Source organism: Oncorhynchus gorbuscha, linkage group LG17 (genome assembly GCF_021184085.1).
Source record: "Oncorhynchus gorbuscha isolate QuinsamMale2020 ecotype Even-year linkage group LG17, OgorEven_v1.0, whole genome shotgun sequence".
NCBI lineage: Eukaryota > Metazoa > Chordata > Actinopteri > Salmoniformes > Salmonidae > Oncorhynchus > Oncorhynchus gorbuscha.
Window position 1 is genome coordinate 22,755,004 of NC_060189.1, and position 26,388 is coordinate 22,781,391.

A 26,388-nucleotide genomic window follows, 5' to 3' on the forward strand; every position below is an offset into this window, starting at 1 on the left:
AGATGGGTATCGCCTCTTCCTCAGCGATAGTCTGCTAAGATTTATTTTGCTGTTAAAGGGATTTTTCATTTGCCTACTCCTCACACTTTATGACAAGGCTGTCAGAGACTTGCTCTTCTCATTATTGTTAAACTGGTATTTATGGATGTTGTTTCAGTATTTAGCAGGATTTATTATATAACAAAACTTATTAAACAGTTCCTAAAATAAGTGTCTCTCAAGGTAGTTAATTTGTAGTATTATGTGGATTATAATCAATGGACATTTTATGTAGGGCTGGGAATTTCCAGGGACCTCACGATACAATATTATCACGGTACTTTTGTGCCGATATGTTATGTATTGCGATTCTCATGATTGTATATGCAACGTGATTCCATACTGTGATTGTATTGCGATTCGATGTTCCGAATGTATTGCTCACCATATGTCTGCTACAGAGGGCCAAGAGGGCCATGAGAAAACAAGTTTTGATTGGTCATGGAAACAATAGTGCTGACAACAAATTGTCTCCCTTTTTAAAAAGAAGATGGAGAAAAAGCTATTAAGGAAAAATACTGGAGTTGTGGTACAGGTACTAGCGCAAAATAATATTGCAATATTGTCAAAATGGTACAATACGATATATCATTAAAAAACAATCTCCCGATATGTAAGTGCATTGTTTTTTTCCTCTACACAGATTTTATGAAGTGGTAGATACATTTTATGTTAGGGCAAATCAAGTAACATTTTAAAGTGGAAATTCCAAACTTTGGAAGCCTTTTTAAACCTCTAATACACTACAAGTTTGCCTTTCCTGCTGTGCATAAAAATGTTCAGCAACTGAAGAGTGAGCAAATTAAGATCCTACATCTGTACAGCTAAGTTGCTTTCAAGGTAGTTAGCGCTACAAGCTCACATGTTATCAGTGCTGACAGTGACACTACCCACCACCCGGTTCTACCCCCCCTTACATGAGCTGGGTCCACGGCTCAAATGAACATAATTACATCACATGTAGTAAGCAAACTGGATGCTGAGGGCTCACTCCATCACGCTAACCTATTTTTAACCAGGGCCAAGTATACTCTATTCCTGAGGTTACTTCCTTCCTGTATATGGTACACATAGACTACAGCCTTATACACACCACATAATGTTTTGCAGTGTGCAAAGTTATGCAGGACTTTTCTACCGTCACATTATCCTCCATCATCTGAGCAACCGCCAACTGTATTCATGCCATTTAAAAACTGTCCCGGTTACCACGGAAACAACGTGAGTGTATTCTATTATAGCACGTAAATTAAAGTCATTCTACCACTTTGCATACGGTACTTGTCTGAATCATTCTCTCCCTGTAAGCAGCAACTCAGGTATTTGTGTGATAATGATATCCAATGTTCTGCTGTGCCCCACTCCCCACTGTGCTCTAAATAAGGGTTTTTGAGGAGCATTTAGTATCTGCTGTTTGGATTCTTAGCTTACTCAGCCTCGCATGGCCCAGGCTCCAGTCTAGTGATGTTTTAGAGCCCCAGTCTAGAGTTTACAGGCTCCAGTCTAAAACGCGTCTGGTCTCTTGTTAACCCTGCACATTACCTTATCCTACCCTTGATCTCGCTGTTCAATTGAGATATCTGCTGCATCTTTACTGCACAGCCCTTGGTGTCTCATGAACTACGATAATTGTTGTGTCTTGAGAACCTCATATTTCTCTCTCCCGGCTGATGCCAGCCTCTGAGCCTTATGTCCGATATTGACGACACTGCCATTCCCCACCCCATAAAAGATTCATGCCATTTTAACAACCTCTGCGTCTGCTTTCCACCACAAGCATAGACTAAGAGATATTGGCCTCTTTATTGGGCCTTGTTGCAGCAGAGTCAATGATGTGTGTAATAAAACAATGTATTATTCTGCTAGGGCAGCAAGCAGGAGACAGACCAGGAAGTGCTGAGAGCAGTACTAGCGGTGAGGAGGGATATACAGCCTGGACACTGATGAGCATACTTGACCCTCCGCCATGACCTTATCAGGGCCCACTATCTGCACACTCTCCAACCTGGCACTTTTCAATGACAACAGTGTGATTATGACCCACTGTCATACACCTGCTTGGTGAGTAACATTCCTAAGGGAATCAAAGTCATGTGGAAATAGAGAGTAAACTTTTACAACTGCGGCTCAGCTCTGTGGTATAGGGATGCTGTAAGGTTTCTTCTCCCTTGATTGGCTAGGGTTTCTATCTCAGCTGCCTGTGTTTCTCCCTGCCTTATCAGCCCACAGCGGGGGCTCAGGCCAAGCTAGAAGCTTGAAGAGTTACTGGGACATTAACTGAGAGAGCTGACGGCACAGATTCCTTCTCTCAGCTCTTAAAATTAGAGCACTGGGTTGATTTTTGAAGCACCTGAAATTGCACCGCAAGAGCTTGTAGTCCTATAAAACATTGTTAAATTGCACCCAGATGAGACAGATTTATGTCACTTTAAAAAAATTTTTTTTACTACTACTCTGTGCGTCTTCACATTATATCTGTGAATTGGCTGTCAAACTCTCTCTTTATCTTTCTCTCTCTCTCCCCTACCTTCTCTCTTTCAATCTGACTCAAAAGTGTTTAAGTGCGGAACCATTGGCCTGGGCAGATCTGTCAATCCCAGGCCCTCAAATTGTTTGACAAAGTGGGAAATCAGGTGTAGTTCACTGCCTGCCCTCTCTGACAGGGCGCCCACCTCTCTATTCAAGGAGGGGATAAGTACATGGAATATTCCCCTGATGGATTCAATTGCTGTCAGAACCTAGAATTCAATACCAATCATCTTTTTATTACCATGGCTTAGTACTGTCACTACAATTGCCCACATTGAAATTCTGATCTGCTATACAAACACTGAGAGTAAATGTACAACAGTGCTGTAGGTATTTACCCAAAGGTCCTACGGGTTATCTGCATAGACATGTGGTAGGCTGAATAGTGTCAACCTGTCTCTTCCTCAGCATTCTTTTCTCTGGTGGGAGGCATGAATGAGTAATCCTGTTAGCTGTGTGGCAGTCTGGGTACAAGTCAACAAGCCCAGTTGAGCAGCATAGCCAGAGCCAATTAGTGGGTTTCTAGAGAGTTCCATGTGAACAAGAGAGCCTCTGGGATCTCAGCCTCCCTGAGGCAGGGACACGGTCACATGATCAACCCACTGCATGCTTGATATTGGATTGGACTTCTATCAGAGGAAGTAACCTAAATGAGTCAGCCACACGCATGTGGGCAGAGATAATGCTGACTGGTATTCTATATTCTAGTATTTACAGGAACAAAACAACAAAACAATAGTCTATATCATACATTAAACAATACATCACAACAAAACAATATCAGGTATTACGGAATTGGGGTACAAGCAATTCTGTCGGGGGTACGCCAAATAAAAATGTGATTCACATTTAATTTATATATATATATATATATATATATATATATATATATATATATATATATATATATATATATATATATATGTGATTCACATTTTTACTTTAAATATATATATATATTTTAAACAGTCCATTTGTATTTTCCAACGGGGCTATACATTTGCGTGATGTTTTTTTCTCACCTGAGTAGCCTCGTTTCACTGCCAAAAATAAAATTAAACCATCTAGTGTTCAGCGAAATAACAACACAATGTCAAATACAGGTATCCCAGTCAAATAATTAACATCCAATCACATTAACCGTTACTCTCTCATGGGAATTCCACGAAGTGTCGGTGTGTAGCCAAACATAGCTGCTGCTCACTCCGTTTGCTCGAAAATTGATAAATGGTTAAAAAAAAAGTAAGGTCCACGTCCATAAAGATACATACAGTTGAAGTGGGAAGTTTACATTCACCTTAAACTCAGTTTTTCACAATTCCTGACATTTAATCTGAGTAAGAATTGCCTGCCTTAGGTCAGTTAGGATCACCACTGTATTTTAAGAATGTGAAATGTCAGAATAATAGTAGAGAGAATTATTTCTTTCATCACAATCCCAGTGGGTCAGAAGTTTAAATTGTTTAACTTGGGTCAAATGTTTCGGGTAGCCTTTCACAAGATCCCCACAATAAGTTGGGTGAATTTTGGCCCGTTTCTCCTGACAGAGCTGGTGTAACTGAGTCAGGTTTGTAGGGCTCCTTGTTCGCACACGCTTTTTCAGTTCTGCCCACAAATTTTCTATAGGATTGAGGTCAGGGCTTTGTGATGGCCACTCCAACACCTTGACTTTGTTGTCCTTAAGCCATTTTGCCATAACTTTGGATGTATGCTTGGGGTCATTGTCCATTTGGAAGACCCATTTGCAACCAAGCTTTAACTTACTGACTGATGTCTTCAGAGGTTGCTTCAATATATGCACATCATTTCCCCCCTCATAATGCCATCTTGTTTGTGAAGTGCACCAGTCCCTCCTGCAGCAAAGCACCGCCACAACATGATGCTACCACCCTCATTCTTCACAGTTGAGATGGTGATCTTCGGCTTGCAAGCCTTCCCCTTTTCCCTCCAAACATAAAGGTCATTATGGCCAAACAGTTCTATTTTTGTTTCATCAGACCAGAGGACATTTATGTGCAATTGCAAACCGAAGTCTGGCTTTTTTATGGCGGTGTTGGAGCAGTGGCTTCTTCATTGCTGAGTGGTATAGGACTAATTTTACTGTGGATATAGATACTTTTGTACCTGTTTCCTCCGGCATCTTCACAGAGTCCTTTGCTGTTGTTCAGGGAGTGATTTGCACTTTACGCACCAAAGTACGTTCATCTCTAAGAGACATAATGCGTCTCTTTCCTGAGCGGTATGGCGGCTGCGTGGTCCTATGGTGTTTATACTTGCGTACTATTGAACGTGGTACCTTCAGGCATTTGGAAATTGCTCCCAAGGATGAACCAGACTTATGTAGGTCTACAATTTTTCTTCTGAGGTCTTGGCTGATTTCTTTTGATTTTCTCATGATGTCAAGCAAAGAGGCAGTGGGTTTGAAGGTAGGTCTTGAAATACATCCACAGGTAGACCTTCAATTGACTTAAATGATGTCAATTAGCCTATCAGAAGCTTCTAAAGCCATGACATAATTTTCTGGAATTTTCCAAGCTGTTTAAAGACACAGTCAACTTAGTGTATGTAAACTTCTGACCCCATGGAATTGTGATACTGTGAATTTTTTGGAAAAATGACTTGTGTCATGCGCAAAGTAGATGTCCTAACCGAGTTGCCAAAACTATAGTTTGTTAATAATACATTTGTGGAGTGGTTGAAAAATGAGTTTTAATGACTCCAACCTAAGTGTATGTTATCTTCTGACTACCAACAGTACTGCACCTGCACCTGTCGATGACACAAGTTGTTCTGTGCCAGGAGCACATCCAATGTTAGCATCAGTAATTCTACATGTTGTTGTTAGCCCAGTTAGCATGGACACTGACAGTTGTGAATCTGATGCAGCCGACGAGCTACTGCCCCCTTACCTGGGAAAGCACCGAACAACAGACAGGGACGTTGGACCATCGAAGAGGCACAAGTATGATGTGAACTGCATTGATTTGGGGTTCACTTATATTTTCACTAGTGCCTTTCCTCAGACACAGTTAAATCAAATCACATTTATTTATATAGCCCTTCATACATCAGCTGATATCTCAAAGTGCTGTACAGAAACCCTGCCTGAAACCCCAAACAGCAAGCAATGCAGGTGTAGAAGCACGGTGGCTAGGAAAAACTCCCTAGAATGGCCAAAACCTAGGAAGAAACCTAGAGAGGAACCAGGCTATGAGGGGTGGCCAGTCCTCTTCTGGCTGTGCCGGGTGGAGATTATAACAGAACATGGCCATAATGTTCAAATGTTCATAAATGACCAGCATGGTCAAATAATAAGAATCACAGTAGTTGTCGAGGGTGCAGCAAGTCAGCACCTCAGGAGGTAAATGTCAGTTTGCTTTTCATAGCCGATCATTCGGCTATGAAAACCACTAGGCTACCCTGCCACCCCTGTAAGGTGTTGCTCAACATTGTTGAAGAAGAAAAGCCCATAAGATGAGGGATGCAGTGTTAGCAGCGTTTCCTCCAAGGTATGACAGGTATCCAGGTTAGTGGGGAAAGTAACTGCTCTCTCAGGTTCGCTCGTTGGAGTGGCAATGGGATATGGTTACTTTAAAGGTTGGCTTTCCAAGCTTAGACTGCTGGCGGTTATTGTAAAACAGCACCTCATTTCACAAAACAAGCATACAAGAAGGGTACAAATGTATCTATTTGTATTCCCCTCCAATTGGGGACTTTTACAACACTTTCTCCTAGAAATACTATTGCTTGTCAGATGGCAGACAACATAAATGTGTATTTCTAGCGTTGTTTCCCTTCCTTGGTAAATTATCCTCCTACAGTATGCGAAAAGTAAGTAAAGAAAGTGAACAGTTTGTTTCTGTAGTCCCCAGTGCACTGGCCCGATCTCATCACACCGTCATTTACCCTCACAAAACAAAGCACGAAAGAGGGAAATACATTGCAGCTAACCGATCGCTGCAGCTGTACATAGTCTATTGGTAAATAGCCCACCCATTTTCACCTACCTCATTCCCATACTGTTTTTATACTGTTTTTTATTTATTTACTTTTCTGCTCTTTTGCACACCAATATCTCTACCTGTACATGACCATCTGATCATTTATCACTCCAGTGTTAATCTGCAAAATTGTATTATTCGCCTACCTCCTCATGCCTTTCGCACACATTGTATATAGACTGCCCATTTTTTTCTACTGTGTTATTGACTTGTTAATTGTTTACTCCATGTGTAACTCTGTGTTGTCTGTTCACACTGCTATGCTTTATTTTGGCCAGGTCGCAGTTGCAAATGAGAACTTGTTCTCAACTAGCCTACCTGGTTAAATAAAGGTGAAAAAAAAAATTGCTTCCTATATACAGTACCTAGTGGATTTCATCTCAAAGCATACCTGGATTTTCAACCGGAACTTAATAGGTTGGGAGCCTCCTCTTGGGGTGAGAAGCTATGAAAACTGCTATCTCTCTCTCTCTCTCAATTCAAAGTAGCTTTATTGGAATGGTAAACATATGTTTACATTGCCAAAGCAACAAAACTGAACAAAAAAAAACAAAAAAACAAAAGTAAACTATTACAAATGAACCGTAAACATTGGACAAAGGTTTGAAAAAGATGAAGACATTTCAAGTGGTATATTATCAGCTATGTACATACAGTGTTTTAACAATGTGCAAATAGTAGAGGAAGATAAATTAACACAAAAACATTGGTGCCATTCACAATGTTGTTTGCGCTCCACTGCTCCAATATTGCTGCTGTGATCTCTCTCTCTCTCTCTCTCTCTCTCTCTCTCTCTCTCTCTCTCTCTCTCTCTCTCTCTCTCTCTCTCTCTCTCTCTCTCTCTCTCTCTCTCTCTCTCTCTCTCTCTCTCTCTCTCTCTTTCTCTCTCTCTCTCTCTCTCTCTCTCTCTCTCTCTCTCTCTCTCTCTCTCTCTCTCTCTCTCTCTCTCTCTCTCTCTCTCTCTCTCTCTCTCTCTCTCTCTCTCTCTCTCTCTGTAATGAAGGATGCAGCCTGACTCGATACTCCTTCAAGTGGGAAGGGAGGCTTCGATCGGCTTGCAGGGCAACTGTAAAACATTCAAAGGAGTTTTGTTCAAACTTGCTCAACAGATGAACAATATTAGTACTGCCAATGAACTGCTCTACTGTGGAGCAATCGTAAACACCACAGTGATCGTAAAATATATTTTAATGTTGCTCACTTATATAGTGCACTGTGATATCTGTCACTGTGACTCGTTTTATGAGATAACCATTCCTGTCCAATGCTGTATATGAATAGAGAGTCAGTACGTTGAACAGTAGTATTGAAAGGGCGGTAGAGAAATAGTAGGCTCCACATGAAAAAGGATACATGGAATGGCTTTGTGCCCTACATAATGTAGTTCAGAGATTATGCTACTGTGCCACGTTGGCCAGAGGAATGTATGTACACTTTAAAACTGTCATATTCAGTGCTGTTAGCATCCTGTTTAAAGCAGGCTGAAATGTTTAATGGATGTTGAGATAAATGTATGTTGTCACTCTAGGGTGAGGGAAAGGAATGCAGCGATGGTGTTTCCTCTGGACCCGGTCTTAGCACTCTCTCCCCCCAGCAGCAACAGAACAGCACACTGACAGCACTGTGTCACGGGAACAAAGTGGTCTGCTTGCTACTCAACTCCAACATGGCACTCACTTTCTCTCTGTCTGAGTCACACCACTCTCACTCGCTAAGAGAAGGGAAAAGCCATGAATCACTCCAACACAAACACACACAGCTGGAGAGCATTTTGAAGAGAGGGAGGCTGGGAGGAAGGGAGGCTGGGAGGGAGGGAGGAATGGAGGAAGGGTGGGATTGTGACAATAATTTCTCTCCAGCTGCCTGCTTCTGAAGTAGCGCTGTAAGGTGATCTCAGTTGATGGTTTGAGAACCACACTTATCACACTCCATTAACTATTTGTATACTGAAAACCAATATGAACGCTGCATGTTAAGTGTTGGTCCCATGTTTCATGAGCTGAACTAAAAGATCCTAGACATTTTCCATACTCACAAATATCTTATTTCTCTCAAAACATTTTACATCCCTGCTAGTGAGCATTTCTCTTTTTGCCAAGATAGTCCATCCACCTGACAAGTGTGGCATATCAAAAAGCTGATTAAACAGCATGATTGTTACACAGGTGCCCCTTGTGCTGGGGACAATAAAAGGCCACTCTAAAATGTGCAGTTTTGTCACTCAACACAATGCCACAGATGTCTCATGTTTTGAGGTAGCGTGCAGTTGACATACTGACTGCAGGAATGTCCAACAGAGCTGTTGCCAGTGAATTGTTAATTTCTCTACCATAGACCACATCAGCCCAGGACCTCCACATCCGACTTCTTCACCAGCGGGATATTCTGAGGAGATGGGGCGGGTATAATAAAGCTCTTTTGTGGGGAAAAACTCATTCGGATTGGTTGTCTTATAGCCCCCCAGGCCCACCCATGGCTGCGCCCCTGCCCAGTCATGTGAAGTCCATAGATTAGGGCCTAATTTATATATTTCAATTGACTGATTTCCTTCTTTGGACTGTATCGTGCTAAAATGTTTGAAATTGTTGCATGTTGCATTTATATTTTTGTTCAGTACAGGTAGGTATTATTATATGAACCACGTTAGAGCCCTAAGGTGAAGCACTTACAGGAATAGTTAAGTGAGTGTGTATCCTTTCTCTGTCATTCCAAAATGGTGACCCTGTGCACCCTTTTCCTGATGCCTTCCTACAGTGAGCATATGTTGGGACAGGATACTTCAGGAGCCGAGGAGGAGCTCTCAGGTTGCTGTCTAAAGGAGAGCAATAGGCCTGGGGAACACCTGGTGTTGTCTGTATAGTCTGCCTCCAGAGACATTAGAGAGAGGAAGAAGCCACCCACAGCTGTATTTTGTTCTATGGGGCCTGACCAGCTGTAACTATCACAGCTATCCAAATACTCTGCATGAGCCAGCACATGTATGACATTGAGTGACATGGTCTCTCCATGTCTGGCTATGTGTAGGGCTGATAGGGCTGTGTTGTTGCCTAGAGCCCAGAGGTATGAGGACATAGGCAGGAGGAGGCCAGTGGAGCATAACTGACTGCTTCTGGCTTCGGTTGCTCCCCCCTGGGAAAGGCCGCTCACGACCTCTCCCCCTGGCCCTCTCCTCCCCCCTGCCCTCGATCTCCTCCTCCCCTGGCCCTCTCCACTGGCACTCCCCTCCCCCCCTGCCCTCCATCTCCTCCTCCTCTGGCCCTCTCCCCTGGCACTCCCCTCTCTTCCCCCTGCTCTCCCTGTCCTCTCCCCCTGTCCTCTCCGTCTCCTCTCCCCATGACCCTCTACTCTCCTCCCACCTTTCCTCTGTCTCCTCTCCCCCTGGCCCTCCCCTTTCTTTCCCCCTGCTCTCAGTCTCCTCTTCCCCTGGTCCTCTCCTCTTCCCCTGTCCCTCCCCTTTCCTCCCCCAACCAAAAATATTATATTTTCAACTGTTTGAAGCTGGTGTACAAAAAGTAAAACACGAAGAAAGTAAACTTAAGAACAGGGAGCATAGAAATAGAAAATAACAGATCTATCTACCGCTTCTTAGACTTGCTTTCCAGGAGAATGACAGATCTGTAATGCACATTTCTATGTGAATTCTGTTGGGTCGACAAAACAGTTTGCAGATTTCAAATCAAATCAAACTTAATTTGTCACATGTGCCGAATACAGCATGTGTAGACCTTACTAAGAAATGCTCACTTACAAGCCTTTAACCAACATTGACATTTTAAGAAAATAGAGTTAAGAAAATATTTACTAAATAAACTAAACTTTAAAAAAAAACGTTAAAAGTTACACAATAAAATAACACGAATGTTAACACAGGGTACCGGTACCGAGTCAATGTGCAGGGTACAGGTTAGTCGAGGTAATGTACTGTACAGTAGGTAGGGGTAAAGTGACTATGCATAGATAATAAATTGCGAGTAGCAGCAGTGTAAAAACAAATAGTCCGGGTGGCCATTTGATTAATTGTTCAGCAGCCTTATGGCTTGGGGGTAAAAGCTGGAGCCTCTTGGACCTGGACTTGGTGCTCAGGTACCGCTTGCTGTGTGGTAGAAGAGAGAACAGTCTATGAATCGGGTGCCTGGAGTCTTTGACATTTTTGGGGGCCTTCCTCTGACACCGCCAAGTATATAGGTCCTGGATGGCAGTAAGCTTGGCCCCAGTGATGTACTGGGCTGTATGCCTTACGGTCAGATGCTGAGCAGTTGTCAACCGGTGCAACCGGTGCTGTCGATGGTGCAGCTGTATAACTTTTTCAGGATCTGTAGACCCATGTCAAATCTTTTCAGTCTCCTGAGGGGGAAAAGGGATTGTCGAAAAGGGATTGCCCTCTTCACAACTTTCTTGGTGTTTGACCATGATAGATTGTTGGTGTGGACACCAAAGAACTTGAAAATCTCGACCCGCTCCACTACAGCCCCTTCAATGTGAATGGGGGCGTGTTCGCCCCTCCTTTTCCTGTAGTCTACGATCATCTCCTTTGTCTTGCTCACGTTGAGGGAGAGGCTGTTGTCCTGGCACCACACTGCCAGGTCTCTGACCTCCTCCCTATAGACTGTCTCATCGTTGTTAGTGATCAGGCCTACCACCTTTGTGTCGTCAGCAAACTTAATGATGGTGTTGGAGTCATGCTTGGCCACATAGTCTTGGGTAAGCTGGGACACAGGAGGGAAATAAGCACCCACCCCTAAGGGGCCCCCGTGTTGAGGATCAGCGAGGCAGATGTGTTGTCGCCTAGCCTTACCACCTGGGGTTGTCCCATCAGAAAGTCCAGGATCCAGTTGCAGAGGGAGGTGTTTAGTCCCAGGGTCCTTAGCTCAGTGATGAGCTTTGTGGTAGGGCTGGGCGATAAATCAATATCAATAATTATTGAGGTAATTACTTCCCTCAATAACGATATAAAAACGTTAAATTAACTTTCGATAATGTTGATATAGAATAAATAGGTACAGCAGTCCATTTCACCTCTGTGACGCAGCAGGAACGTGCGGAGAAGTGACAATATGCACGTGGAGAGGTACACGCCCACTAAAAATCACTTAGCACCTCGAGTGATGGAGTAGCCACTATTAAGCATGAAAAACGAGTGAGGTAGGTGAAAACATTGGCAGTGATAGCCATGGAGAAGGAGCAGCTTCCAACGAAGAAATTATTGATTAAAAGGGTTAAACTGTTTCAGTCATTTGGAAGTGGTTTGGCTTTTTGAAGTCAGACAAAGAGCAGAGCTATGTTCGGTGGAAATTGTGCTGTAGACAGGTGACTACGAAGTCTGGTAATACAACAAACCTTTTTCAACATCTGAAGCAAAATCACTCTTTGGAACATGCAGGAAGTTTGAGTTTGCCACACAGTATTGATAAACGCCTGTCAAGCACCAGCCAATCTAGGGATGTTGGCTCGAAGCAGTCAACACTGACAGCGTTTATGCCATACAAGCAAACATCGAAAAGACAAAGACATCACAGACGCTATTATGCATTGCATTGCTAAGGACATGCTACCAATTAGCACAGTCAAAATGAAAGGTTTCAAGAGGCTTATCAATTTAATTGACCCTGGCCGCAAACATGGAACAATGTTCCTTCAAGTATAATTTGGTGTAGCTCACATAATTTACATTTTTTTAAAAAACCTTTATTTAACTAGGCAAGTCAGTTAAGAACTTCTTATTTACAATGACAGCCTATCAGGGAACAGTGGGTTAACTGCCTTGTTAGAACGACAGATTCTTACCTTGTCAGCTCGGGGATTCAATCTAGCAACCTTTCGGTTATTGGCCCAACGCTCTAATCACTAATCATTTGTTCAGGCATTCTTGAGTTTGAAGCATATATGCTCCTTTTAAACATTATTTGATTAATATCGTGATATTTATCATTATCAAATAAAAAAATATATAGATATTGTGATAATTTATTTGCCATATCGCCCAGCCCTTCCTTGTGGGCACTATGGTGTTGAACATTGAGCTGTAGTCAATAAAAAGCATTTTCACATAGGTGTTCCTTTTGTCCAGGTGGGAAAGGGCAGAGTGGAGTGCGATTGAAATTCCATCAACTGTGGATCTGTTGGGGCGGTATACGAATTGGAGTGAGTCTAGGGTTTCCGGGATGATGGTGTTGATGTCAGCCATGACCAGCCTTTCAAAGCACTTCATGGCTACCGACTTGAGTGCTACGGGGCAGTAGTCATTTAGGCAGGTTACCTTCGCTTTCTTGGGCACAGGGACTATGGCGGTCTGCATGAAACATGTAGGTATTACAGACTCGGTCAAGGAGAGGTTGAAAATGTCACTGAAGACACTTGCCAGTTGGTCCGTGCATGCTCTGAGTACATATCCTGGTAATCCGTTTGGCCTTGCGACCTTGTGAATGTTGACCTGTTTAAAGGTCTTGCTCACATTGGCTATGGAGAGCGTGATCACACAGTCGTCCGGAACAGCTGGTGCAGTGTTGCTCTGAGTACATGTCGGGGGCAGGTAGCCTAGTGATTAGAGTGTTGGACTAGTAACTGAAAGGTTGCAAGTTCAAATCCCCAAGCTGACAACGTACAAAAATATGTCTTTCTGCCCCTGAACAAGGCAGTTAACCCACTGTTCCTAGGCTGTCATTGAAAATAAGAATTTGTTCTTAACTGACTTGCCTAGTTAAATAAATAAACAATTGTCCTGGTAATCTGTTTGGCCTTATGAATGTTGACCTTTAAAGACCTTTAAAGGTCTTGCTCACATTGACTATGGAGAGAGATCACACAGTTGTCTGGAACAGCTGGTGCTCTCATGCATGCTTCAGTGTTACCTGCCTTGAAGTGAGCATAAAAATAATTCAGCCCGTCTGGTAGGCTCGCGTCACTGGGCAGCTCACGGCTGGGTTACCCTTTGTAGTCCGTAATAGTTTGCAAGCCCTGCCACATCCAGCAAGCTTCAGTTGGTGTAGTAGTATTCAATCTTAATCCTGTTTTGAGACCTTGTCTGTTTAATGGTTCGTCTGAGGGCATAGCGGTATTTTTTACAAAGCCTCCTGATTAGTGTCCTGCTCCTTGAAGCGGCAGCTCTTGCCTTTAGCTTTAGATGTAGCCTGTAATCAATGGCTTCTGGTTGAAATATGTACGTATGGTCACTGTGGGGAAGATGTTGTCGATCCACTTATTGATGAAGCCGTGGACTGAGGTGGAATACTCCTCAATGCCATTGGATGATTCCTGGAACATTTTCCAATCTGTGCTAGCAAAACAGTCCGGTAGCATAGCATTTGCGTCATCTGACCACATCCGTATTGAGTCAGTCACTGGTACTTCCTGCTTTAGTTTTTGCTTGTAAACAGGAATCATGAGGATAGAATTATAGCCAGAAATAGAGGGTGAGGGAGAGCTTTGTAAGTGTCTCTGTGTGTGAAGTAAAGGTGGTCTGGAGTTTCTTTTATCCTCTGGTTGCATGTTAGAAATGAGGTAAAAGGGATTAAAGAATGCCTGCATTAAAGTCCCTGGCCACTTGGAGCTCCACTTCTGGATTAAAATTTTCTTGTTTGCTTATGGTCTTATACAGCTTGATGAGTGAGGTCTTAGTGCCAGCGTCGGTTTGTGGTGGTAAATAGATGGCTACGAAAAATATATATGAAAACTCTCTTGGTACCTCGAGATTACCTTAATATTAGACATTGAGCACCAGCTGTTATTGACAAATAGACACACTCCCCACCCCTCGTCCTACCAGACGTAGTTCTGTCCTGATGCACAGAAAACCCAGCTAACTGTATATTATCTGTGCCGTAGTTCAGCCACAACTTGGTGAAACATACAATATTACAGTTTTTAATGTACAGTTGGTTGGATAGTCTCGATCGGAGCTTATCCAGTTTATTTTCCAGTGATTGCTCGTTGACTAATAGAACGGATGGTAGAGGCTGGTAACCCACTCACCGACAAATTCTCACAAGGCACCCTGATCTCTGCCCCCTGTATTTCCTTCTTTTCTTCATGCGAATGACGGGGATTTGGGCCTTGTCTGGGAGCAACATTATATCATTTGCGTCTGACTCATTAAAGAAAACTCTTTGTCCAGTTTGAGGTGAGTAATCAGTGTTCTAATGTCCAGAAGCTCTTTTCGGTCATAAGAGACGGAAGCATCAACATTATATACAAAATAAGTTACAAGCAATGCGAAGAAATTGGTTAGGAGCCCATAAAATGATAGCCATTCCCATTGACCCATCCAATCCAGTGTGGAAAACATTACCTGAGGATTAACATCTCAGTCCTCAAACCTTCCACTCTATAGCCTTGCGTGTCAGGCTTCTTGGTACAATGCAAATGTGAGATTATCTGGCAATGTGAGAGTACCTGTGATCTGAGCTTGGAGAAGGTGATTTGGAAAGGTGTCACCAGTGTATCATTTTAAGCCCCAGTCTGTCACCTCAGACTGTGCAGTGTCAGTGTTCACAGAACAGGGAGAAAGTGATTTAGTCTGCAGCACATTCAGGGAGATTTGTGATGTGCCTCACTGTTACTGTGCAGAAATCTCACGTTGTTACAGTGCGTGGGGCTAAAGTGATTATAGCACATCCAGAATGAGTTGAGCTATCATTCATGTACAGTAGTAGTAGTAGTTGGGTTTTTAGCTCTGCTCAATGTCAAACTGCTTATCCAGGGATTTGACATTATTTAACGTGTCAAGATGCACTCTATTCCCCCTAGGATCTCCCAGTGGAGATGTTCCATCCAAAAGACCTGATTTAGAGAGGGGCACTGTCAGGTCAAAGCCAATTATGTCAAGGACAAAGCGTCCTCTAAAGCTTTGCTATTCATAGAAAGTGATAACAGTCATGATGGTACTGGTAGATAGTGATGATTCATGACTTGTCTAGTAGAGTGCTGTAATTAGGGATGACCTTATACTGTACATCTGCAAGTTAAATCAGCCAGTGTAAATTTACTCGTCCTAAGCTGACTCAGCCTCCCAGCTGTAGAGTAGAGGCACCTATCTCACAGCCAGGCTCACATCAATTGAGATCCATTCATGAATGATGGATGGTGGTTAGGCTAGCAGCGGGCTGCCCTACCTGCTCCCTCCCTCCCTCTCCTCCCTTACCTCCTCTGTGTTGGCCAGGTGAGACGGGAGGTGAGTGTGTGGGCCTTGCCTAGCGTGTGTATGATACATAATTCTGCCCTGAGACAGGAGTGAGAGATGAGGTAGACGGAGAGGAGAGATGGGGGGAGTGTGTGCCCAGACGTGGGGGCCAGACAGAGCCCGGGCCAGCCTGGGCTGTGAGAGGAGAGGAGAGTGAACCGATCTGATTAACGAGGGCCTCTTGCCGTGCTGCTGGCACTCAGACAGACCTGACGGCACAATATGAGAGACAAATCAATAGTGGCCTAGTATGGCTCAAATCACAACTCCCCCTCCTCAGAGAGAGTGATTGCTTGTGCAGTGGTGTCTGTCCACTGTGTTGATATGCCATGCAGGTTATTCATGTCGATTAAATTCATAAAAGGGGAAAACAATGTTTTAAATTGGTCCTGGCATGCATGTTTGTATGATATGATTCTGATTTCTGGTAGTGGTTTCCACCATAGTGCAGTGGTTTACAGTGTAGTACAGTGGTTTACATCAAAGTGCAGTGGTTTACAGTGTAGTACAGTGGTTTCCACCATAGTGCAGTGGTTTCCACCATAGTGCAGTGGTTTCCACCATAGTGCAGTGGTTTCCAGTGTAGTACAGTGGTTTCCAGTGTAGTACAGTGGTTTACATCAAAGTGCAGTGGTTTACAGTGTAGTACAGTGGTTTCCACCATAGTGCAGTGGTTTCCACCATAGTACAGTGGTTTACAGTGTAGTACAGTGGTTTACATCAAAGTGCAGTGGTTTACAGTGTAGTACAGTGGTTTCCACCATAGTGCAGTGGTTTCCACCATAGTGCAGTGGTTTCCAGTGTAGTACAGTGGTTTACATCAAAGTGCAGTGGTTTACAGTGTAGTACAGTGGTTTCCACCATAGTGCAGTGGTTTCCACCATAGTACAGTGGTTTCCACCATAGTGCAGTGGTTTCCACCATAGTGCAGTGGTTTCCACCATAGTGCAGTGGTTTCCACCATAGTACAGTGGTTTCTACCATAGTGCAGTGGTTTCCACCATAGTGCAGTGGTTTCCACCATAGTGCAGTGCATACACCATAGTGCAGTGGTTTACAGGCTAGTACAGTGGTTTCCACCATAGTGCAGTGCATACACCATAGTGCAGTGGTTTCCACCATAGTGCAGTGCATACACCATAGTGCAGTGGTTTAGACCATAGTGCAGTGCATACACCATAGTGCAGTGGTTTAGACCATAGTGCAGTGCATACACCACAGTGCAGTGGTTTCCACCATAGTGCAGTGGTTTCCACCATAGTGCAGTGGTATTGTAAGTTGCAGCAGCATCTACCTCAGCATTCACTAGTCTATCAGATGTGTTCTACTTTGTATGCTGTAGTTGAATTGCCATCATACATTTCCAAAACGAATAGACAGTTAGTGTCCTCAAGGCTGGAATATGTCATGAACTTTAAAATAAAAATAAAAATGCCTTAGTAATAGTAGTGCTATAACGGGCATGGATGGAGAATTTCCTCACGGGCAACATCTGAAGCACACGTGTGCATAGAGGACTTGAAATAATGTCTGAAGTAGCGTGTTTTTTAAGAGGGCCTTTCACATCGGACTTCAGACACACAGCGACACAGGACTGAATGCTGTTACTACACCACTCTGCTCTGGAGTGCTACAGCTGCTGCTCTCTCCTCTCCTCTCCTCTCCTCTCCTCTCCTCTCTTTGCAGAATCCCTTCCTTCAGATGAAATATTGTAGAAGCACAATCTCTCAGTTAGCAGCAACATCAGCACATTCTGCCTGTCTGCTACATTGGGAAAAGAACATTAGAAATGTCAGTATTTACGCTGCCAGTGAGTGCTGTAAATGCAATCACAAGGTTTTCAGAACGAGGGCATTTTCTAATATTTATTTTCAGATAGTGGGCTCCCTCTGTAAGCAGTATACTGTAGGTAAATAACAGTGTACAGTCTGTGAACACTAAGCAGTGATATGGTTACGGTTGCTGCAATATTACTGTAGTAAAACATGTAAATGCTCACAGCTTTAATAAATCACATCCATTAAACATTGATGTTATTTATTTCTTGCGGGATTCCCATTTATTAATGTGTATGGAACTACAACATAGTGTAAAACAGGCGTGAATAATCGTCCTGTTAATTATTCATTAACTGCATAGTGATTCTTTAACAGAGACATTCATTAACCACATGCTGAAGGGTGTTTATATGCTCTTATACTAATGTTAATTATATTGTATAACATTCATACAATGAAAATTCTGGTTGGAAACATTAGTCAGAAACAACCAGAAAGTGAATAAAAAGATATTGATATACAGATATACCAAATATACTATATAATGGCAGTTTCCAGTGTATAGCTGTAATAACTACTGTATATTGATGACCAGAATGTGGTGAAAAGACAATTAACTGTTATCAGTATTTACACTGTCTCTTACATGGTCTATGACTTAAACCAAATCCTCCATATCTAATAAGCCCTTACAGAAAAACCACATGATTTCACCTGTGGAAAAATCACGATTTCACCTGAAATTTCACATGAATACATTTTTTCGGAACATGTTTTCACGTGTAGTTTCATGTTATTTCATGTTGCTTCACATGTTATCACATAAGATCACATGACAGCAAGTGTTTTTGGAACACTTCACATGTGATTAAATGTGAAATTAATTCATTTTTGCCATAAGGGAGGCATCATCAGATGATATCTTCAGCAAAGTGCATGCCAAGTGCCTCTTGTCTCACGAGGTAGGCCTAATCTAACCCACAGCAACGAACAGCTGCTGTTCTCTTTCATGATGCCCCTCAGCATACATTTAGCTAGATCACTATGAACTCTCCAATCAATGACTTCAGCCTCATTTATACTGGTGACTTCAGAAAGTAGACCCCTTTCCTTTTTCCACATTTTGTTACGTTACAGCCTTATTGTTAAATGGATCAAATAAAACATGTTCCTCATCAATCTACACACAATACTCCATAATGACAAAGTGAATAGATGTTTTTAGAAATGTTTGCAAATATATTGAAAATAAAGAAATAGAAATATCTCATTCACACCCCTGTCAATACTTTGTAGAAGCACCTTTGGCAGCATTAACAGCTGTGAATCTTTCTGTTTGTCTCTCAAGCAACTTCAGTGTAGATGTGGTCTTGTGTTTTAGGTTATTGTCCTACTGATAGTCAAATTATTCTCCCGGTGTCTAGTGAAACGGTTGAAAGTTTAAACCAGGTTTTCCTCTAGGATTTTTCCTGTGCTTAGCTCCATTCTGTTTATTTTTTTTTATCCTGAAAAACTTCCCAGCTCTTAACGATTACAAGCATACCTATAACATGATGCAGCCAGTGGCGATTGTAGTATGTAAAACTTGGTGAGGCAAACTCAACCTGAGTTTGGACATTTCTAAGTGACCCCAAACTTTTTAACGGTAGTGTATATAAGCAATATAACAATTCAGATGTAGAAACTATTGCATAAGGGAACGATGAGTGGATAAGTGGCAAGCCGTAATTTCCATGTAGACATTGAGTAAGCGAAGACGGACCTAGCCGATATGCCTTTTTGTTCAGCACTTTTGAAATGGACAGTGACATAATTCAGAACATGGGCTGTTCTTACAGTATTCTCCCATTACACCAAATCAGAACCGTATGATAAATAATGGGAGCATATAAGCAGACAATGAAAGCTCTTACAATATTCAACTATGGCATTTCTCTAAAATAGGCTATAGGCTACATGTGTACCACCAAGTCAGAACAGTTGGCTAAGTTCCAAAGGGGAAGAAGGACCATATTCTTAGAGCGAGACACATGGGCTACTAACAGCTTACTACACAACATACACTTAGTATTACTTTCTTAGCTATAATATACATATCCTGGCATATTACATCATTTATGCAGCAGCATACAATAAATATTTTTGGACTCTTGTGGGCCTTCTTGTGGGCAAACTTTGTATTCAAACTTTGTCATTAAAGTCTGGCATTCTCTGGATAAAGTCATGCTGGAATGACTGCATGGCCAATGTATTAAACTTTTTCTGGCCCATGGTGTTGCGTGTGAATGTTTATCCTTTTAAGCTAGGAAAAGAGACTCTTTCTGACAGATGTTTTAAATCCTTAAATCCAAACCCGGATAGCAGGCAAGGGAAGCAAAACTGTGATTACTTTGCAATGCTTGCAATGCACTGATTCCTTCCATACCACTCATTGTTCAATTAGTGATTTCCGACATTCTGTATAATGTTTATGTCAAATGGCCAGTGAGCACCGATACATTTTATCTATAATTTCTCTTCATATGACAAGGATTGGAAAGGATTTGCCTGTAGATTGTCGACTTTATTCATGAAGATACTGCTTGTCTAGCTAGCTAGCTAAGATTTTGTAAGTACAGTATGATGTTGATCAGTCCAATCAAAGCTACGGTAGATACACTGCTCAAAAAAAATAAAGGGAACACTTAAACAACAAAATGTAACTCCAAGGTGGCGAATCGCATCTCTGCATGTCTGGCAGACATATCAGTGTGGATGACGGATCACCACCTCAAGCTGAACTTCGGCAAGACGGAGCTGCTCTTCCTCCCGGGGAAGGACTGCCCGTTCCATGATCTCGCCATCACGGTTGACAACTCCATTGTGTCCTCCTCCCAGAGCGCTAAGAACCTTGGCGTGATCCTGGACAACAAACTGTCGTTCTCAACTAACATCAAGGCGGTGGCCCGTTCCTGTAGGTTCATGCTCTACAACATCCGAAGAGTACGACCCTGCCTCACACAGGAAGCGGCGCAGGTCCTAATCCAGGCACTTGTCATCTCCCGTCTGGATTACTGCAACTCGCTGTTGGCTGGGCTCCCTGCCTGTGCCATTAAACCCCTACAACTCATCCAGAACGCCGCAGCCCGTCTAGTGTTCAACCTTCCCAAGTTCTCTCACGTCACCCCGCTCCTCCGCTCTCTCCACTGGCTTCCAGTTGAAGCTCGCATCCGCTACAAGACCATGGTGCTTGCCTACGGAGCTGTGAGGGGAACGGCACCTCAGTACCTCCAGGCTCTGATCAGGCCCTACACCCAAATAAGGGCACTGCGTTCATCCACCTCTGGCCTGCTCGCCTCCCTACCACTGAGGAAGTACAGTTCCCGCTCAGCTCAGTCAAAACTGTTCGCTGCTCTGGCTCCCCAATGGTGGAACAAACTCCCTCACGACGCCAGGACAGCGGAGTCAATCACCACCTTCCGGAGACACCTGAAACCCCACCTCTTTAAGGAATACCTAGGATAGGATAAAGTAATCCTTCTCACCCCCTCCCCCCTTAAAATATTTAGATGCACTATTGTAAAGTGGTTGTTCCACTGGATGTCATAAGGTGAATGCACCAATTTGTAAGTCGCTCTGGATAAGAGCGTCTGCTAAATGACTTAAATGTAATGTAAATGCAAGTCAATCACACTTCTGTGAAATCAAACTGTCCACTTAGGAAGCAACACTGATTGACAATACATTTCACATGCTGTTGTGCAAATGGAATAGACAACAGGTGGAAATGATAGGCAATTAGCAAGACACCCCCAATAAAGGAGTGGTTCTGCAGGTGGTGACCACAGACCACTTCTCAGTTCCTATGCTTCCTGGCTGATGTTTTGGTCACTTTTGAACGCTGGCAGTGCTTTCACTCTAGTGGTAGCATGAGACGGAGTCTACAACTCACACAAGTGGCTCAGGTAGTGCAGCTCATCCAGGATGGCACATCAATGCGAGCTGTGGCAAGAAGGTTTGCTGTGTCTGTCAGTGTAGTGTCCTGAGCATGGAGGTGCTACCAGGAGACAGGCCAGTACATCAGGAGACGTGGAGGAGGCCGTAGGAGGGCAACAACCCAGCAGCAGGACCACTACCTCCGCCTTTGTGCAAGGAGGAGCAGGAGGAGCACTGCCAGAGCCCTGCAAAATGACCTCCAGCAGGCCACAAATGTGCATGTGTCTGCTCAAACGGTCAGAAACAGATGCCATGAGGGTGGTATGAGGGCCCGACGTCCACAGGTGGGGGTTGTGCTTACAGCCCAACACCGTGCAGGATGTTTGGCATTTGCCAGAGAACACCAAGATTGGCAAATTCGCCACTGGCGCCCTGTGCTCTTCACAGATGAAAGCAGGTTCACACTGAGCACATGTGACAGACGTGACAGTCTGGAGACGCTGTGGAGAACGTTCTGCTGCCTGCAACATCCTCCAGCATGACCGGTTTGGGTCAGTGGGTGTGGGGTGTGCGGTGGGTGTGGGTGTGCGGTGGGTCAGTCATGGTGTGGGGTGGCATTTCTTTGGGGGGCCGCACAGCCCTCCATGTGCTCGCCAGAGGTAGCCTGACTGCCATTAGGTACCGAGATGAGATCCTCAGACCCCTTGTGAGACCATATGCTGGTGCGGTTAGGCTCTGGATTCCTCCTAATGCAAGACAATGCTAGACCTCATGTGGCTGGAGTGTATCAGCAGTTCCTGCAAGAGGAAGGCATTGATGCTATGGACTGGCCCGCCCGTTCCCCAGACCTGAAACCAATTGAGCACATCTGGGACATCATGTCTCACTCCATCCACCAACGCCACGTTGCACCACAGACTGTCCAGGAGTTGGCGCATGCTTTAGTCCAGGTCTGGGAGGAGATCCCTCAGGAGACCATCCGCCACCTCATCAGGAGCATGCCCAGGCATTGTAGGGAGGTCATACATGCACGTGGAGCCCACACACACTACTGAGCCTCATTTTGACTTGTTTTAAGGACATTTCATAAAAGTTGGATCAGCCTTTAGTGTGTTTGTCCACTTTAATTTGAGTGTGACTCCAAATCCAGACCTCCATGGGTTGATAAATTTGATTTCCATTGATAATTTTTGTGTGATTTTGTTGTCAGCACATTCAACTATGTAAAGAAAAAAGTATTTAATAAGAATATATCATTCATTCAGATCTAGGATGTGTTATTTTAGTGTTCCCTTTATTTTTTTGAGCAGTGTATAACGTGATTTGACGTCATTTTTTAGCCAATGACCTTGAGCCTTCTTGAATGGGCACCGCTAATGTAAATCTATGGCAGCACCCAAGGGGGCTTGAACTGCCTCGTTCTCCCTGTAGATTCTGCGGTGACGTAGTGTCTCCATGAGAAACCGAACACTTAGTCAATCACGGCACAACTTAATGCCAGGATAACATGCAGAGTGGTACTCAGTAATGTGTTGTATTGGATTTGCCCCAAACGTAACACTTTCTATTCAAGACAAATTGTATATTGCTTTGCCACATTTTTAGCAGTATTACTTTAGTGCATGTTTTGGAATATTTGTATTCTGTACAGGCTTCCTTCTTTTCACTCTGTCAATTAGATTAGTATTGTAGAGGAACTACAATGTTGTTGATCCATCCTCAGTATTCTCCTATCACAGCCATTCAACTCTGTAACTGTTTTAAAGTCACCATTGGCTCATGTTGAAATCCTTGAGCAGTTTCTTTCCTGTCCGGAAACTGAGTTAGGAAGGACGCCTGTATCTTTGTAGTGACTGGGGTTCTTGACATACCATCCAAAGTGTAATTAATAACTTCACCATGCTCAAATGGATATTCCATGTCTGTTTTCATTTTTTTTTACCCATCTACCAATAGGTGCCCTTCTTTCTGAGGCATTGGCAAGCCTCCCGGGTCTTTGTGGTTGAATCTGTGTTTGAAATTCACTTCTCGACTGACAGAACTTACAGATAATTATAATTGTATAACACTATTTATAACACTATTATTGCGCACAGATTGAGTCCATGCAACTTATTATGTGACTTGTGAAGACACATTCTACTCCTAAATAAAAAATAAAGAACTTAATTCCACTTTGACATTATGTGTTATTGTGTGTAGGCCACTGACCAAAAATCTAAATTCAATCAATTTTAAATTCAGGCTGTAACAACAAAATATGGAAAAAGTCAAGAGGTGTGAATGGTTTCTGAAAGTATTGTAAATAGCGTGAATAGCCTAAAGGATGTTTGGCAGATTTAAAGCGATCCTCAGTGGATAATTTGTGTTCGTTCATTACCTTAGCAGGAGACTGCCCAATCAACAGCCCGAAACAGTGAACCCAAATAGAGAAATGTATTAGTCATCAATATTAACTCCTCAAAGCAGGAGTTAATATTGCATTGTCTTTTTCTTTAGCATTTGTGTCAACCTATTCTCCGGTTCTGCGTGGTGTGTCAAGGCTTCATTAAGACGTAAAATACTAGAAATCTCACCCCACCATTTTCCCTTGATATTTTTAAGGTACCTATTTTGCTGCTGGAAAATATGGTCCTTGAGAAAAGATTGTGAAGCCTGAATCTTAAACCAGCAGCACATTCAATGTAATGCTCTGCAATTATGTCAAATTATTCTGCAATGATGTAAATGATGACTTTTTTCTACCCATCCAGTGTCTGGGTAGATGAATCCCCTGTTTCCAGAACACACTCTTAGAAAAAAGGGATCCAAAAGGGTTCTGTAGCGGTCCCTATAGAAGATCCATTTTTGGTTCCAGGTGGAACCGTTTTTGGTTCCATATAGAATAACTATTTTAGGTTCAATCTAGAACCATCTGTGGAAAGGGTTCTACCTGGAACCAAAAGGGGTTCTTCAAAGGGTTCTCCTATGAGGACTTCCGAAGAAGACTTTTAGGTTCTAGATTTTGTTCTAATAGTGTGGAGTCACAGTGAATAATCTCCCCCTGTTAAAAGGTGGTTGATGGGCTCCTGCTCCTGAGGGTAGTTTTTTTTGTTGTCTACCTCCTCTCACTCTGAAAACCTCAATTTTGTCTTGACAGGATGATGAAGTGGTGCTCCAGTGTGTCGCCTGCATCCACAAGGAGAATCGCAAGTTCTGCCTGACTGCAGAGGGGCTCGGAAATCGACTGTGCTACCTGGAACCCACATCCGAGGCAAAGGTAGGCACATAGAAACGACTTACTGTGGAGAGGAGTAGGGTTGTCACGTTATTCGTTGTTTGTTTGTCTCAAACTAAAATCTTATGCAAGAAAACATCAGACAGAATTTCAGCGTGGCTCTAACGCTAAGATATAATAAAATATTTCCTACCGGAACTAACATCTTGAATGTAGAATTATCACCCTTATCTTTTCAGTGCCTGATTCTCCTAGCGTTCAGTGTAGATTATAATGTTGTGAGAAAGGGTGTATTTGAGTCAGAGATAAGGTCTTCCAAGGTGTTCTCCATAGAGCCCAGTGAGTGAGATGAGAGAATGCCAGGACATGTTAACCATATGTTCACTGAGTTCAGAAGTCCATATATATGTAACTAGGGTCTTTACATAACCAGGGTCTTTAAGTAACCTGAATGTACACTTTTTATTTTATATATATATTTTTTTACCCCTTTTTCGTGGTATCCAATTGTTAGTAGCTACTATCTTGTCTCATCGCTACAACTCCCGTACGGGCTCGGGAGAGAAGAAGGTTGAAAGTCATGCGTCCTCCGGTACACAACCAGCCACACTGCTTCTTAACACAGCGTGCATCCAACCCGGAAGCCTGCCGCACCAATGTGTGGAGGAAACACAGTGTCGCTGGTGCGCGATGAGACAAGGATATCCCTACCGGCCAAACCCTCCCTAACCCGGACGACGCTAGGCCAATTGTGCGTCGCCCCACGGACCTCCCGGTCGCGGCCGGTTACGACAGAGCCTGGGCGCGGACCCAGAGTCTCTGGAGGCACAGCTGGCGCTGCAGTGCAGCACCCTTAACCACTGCACCACCCGGGGGGCCCTGAATGTACACCTAATCGGGGTCTACACGCGTAATCAGGGTCTACACATGTAATCAAGGTCTACACACGTAACCAGGGTCTTCAAATAACCAGGGTCTACACAATGCTGAATGTCTCCAAAATTGTTATAAATTCACTGGGTTAAATGACGTGTCTCTCCCTTGCCCACTGCTTGCATGTACTGTGAGAGAGACACTCACGAGTGAGTGATTGCATGGAGTTTATTCAGTACACTTTTATAAAAGAAGAGATTAGTCATAAATGGAACGGAAACAGATTATTTACTGTACCCCTTATACCCAGCACAAGGTAAATAACATGCACTCACACACTCCTATTGGATATGCATTCACCTGCACATGACATCTTGATTTACTCAGTTTATCAAGAGATTTACCATTCAAATGAAAGATTATTACCAATATGTTGTCATGTAGTTAAATTGGTAAAAACAAAGTCAAATGAATTGTATGATTTTATAATTGATTAATTAATGCATACATTGTCAGGCAGGTGAAAGAGGACCCAAAAGCGACTTGGCGAAAACAGAGTCTTTAATCCAGTAAAGTAAATACAAACAAAAAACACAACTTTCACTCGAAATGACGAGGACAAACTGGAGACTCGATCCTGAACAGCAGGTGAACAGCAGGTGAACAGCAGGTTGCCTCGGGACGGCACTTGAACCAGACAGACTCAGACACCTGCTCACCACGCAGCATCTGAGGAAAACACGACACGACAGGGCGATACACAAACACAGCACGGTGAATTCTAGACAAGGAACCGACAGGACAGGAACGGAACACAAAGGAAGAAATAGGGACTCTAATCAGGGAAAGGATCGGGAACAG

At 43.2% G+C, this 26,388-nt stretch overlaps 1 protein-coding gene across 1 annotated transcript in view; it reads left to right on the forward strand.

Moving 5' to 3' along the window:
• LOC124001573 (ryanodine receptor 3-like) overlaps positions 1-26,388 on the forward strand; it is a 170,997-nt gene that overhangs the window by 19,885 nt on the left and 124,724 nt on the right. Inside the window, 1 exon segment of the mRNA XM_046308480.1 lies at positions 24,577-24,696. Within this exon segment, the coding sequence (XP_046164436.1) occupies positions 24,577-24,696 (120 nt within the window).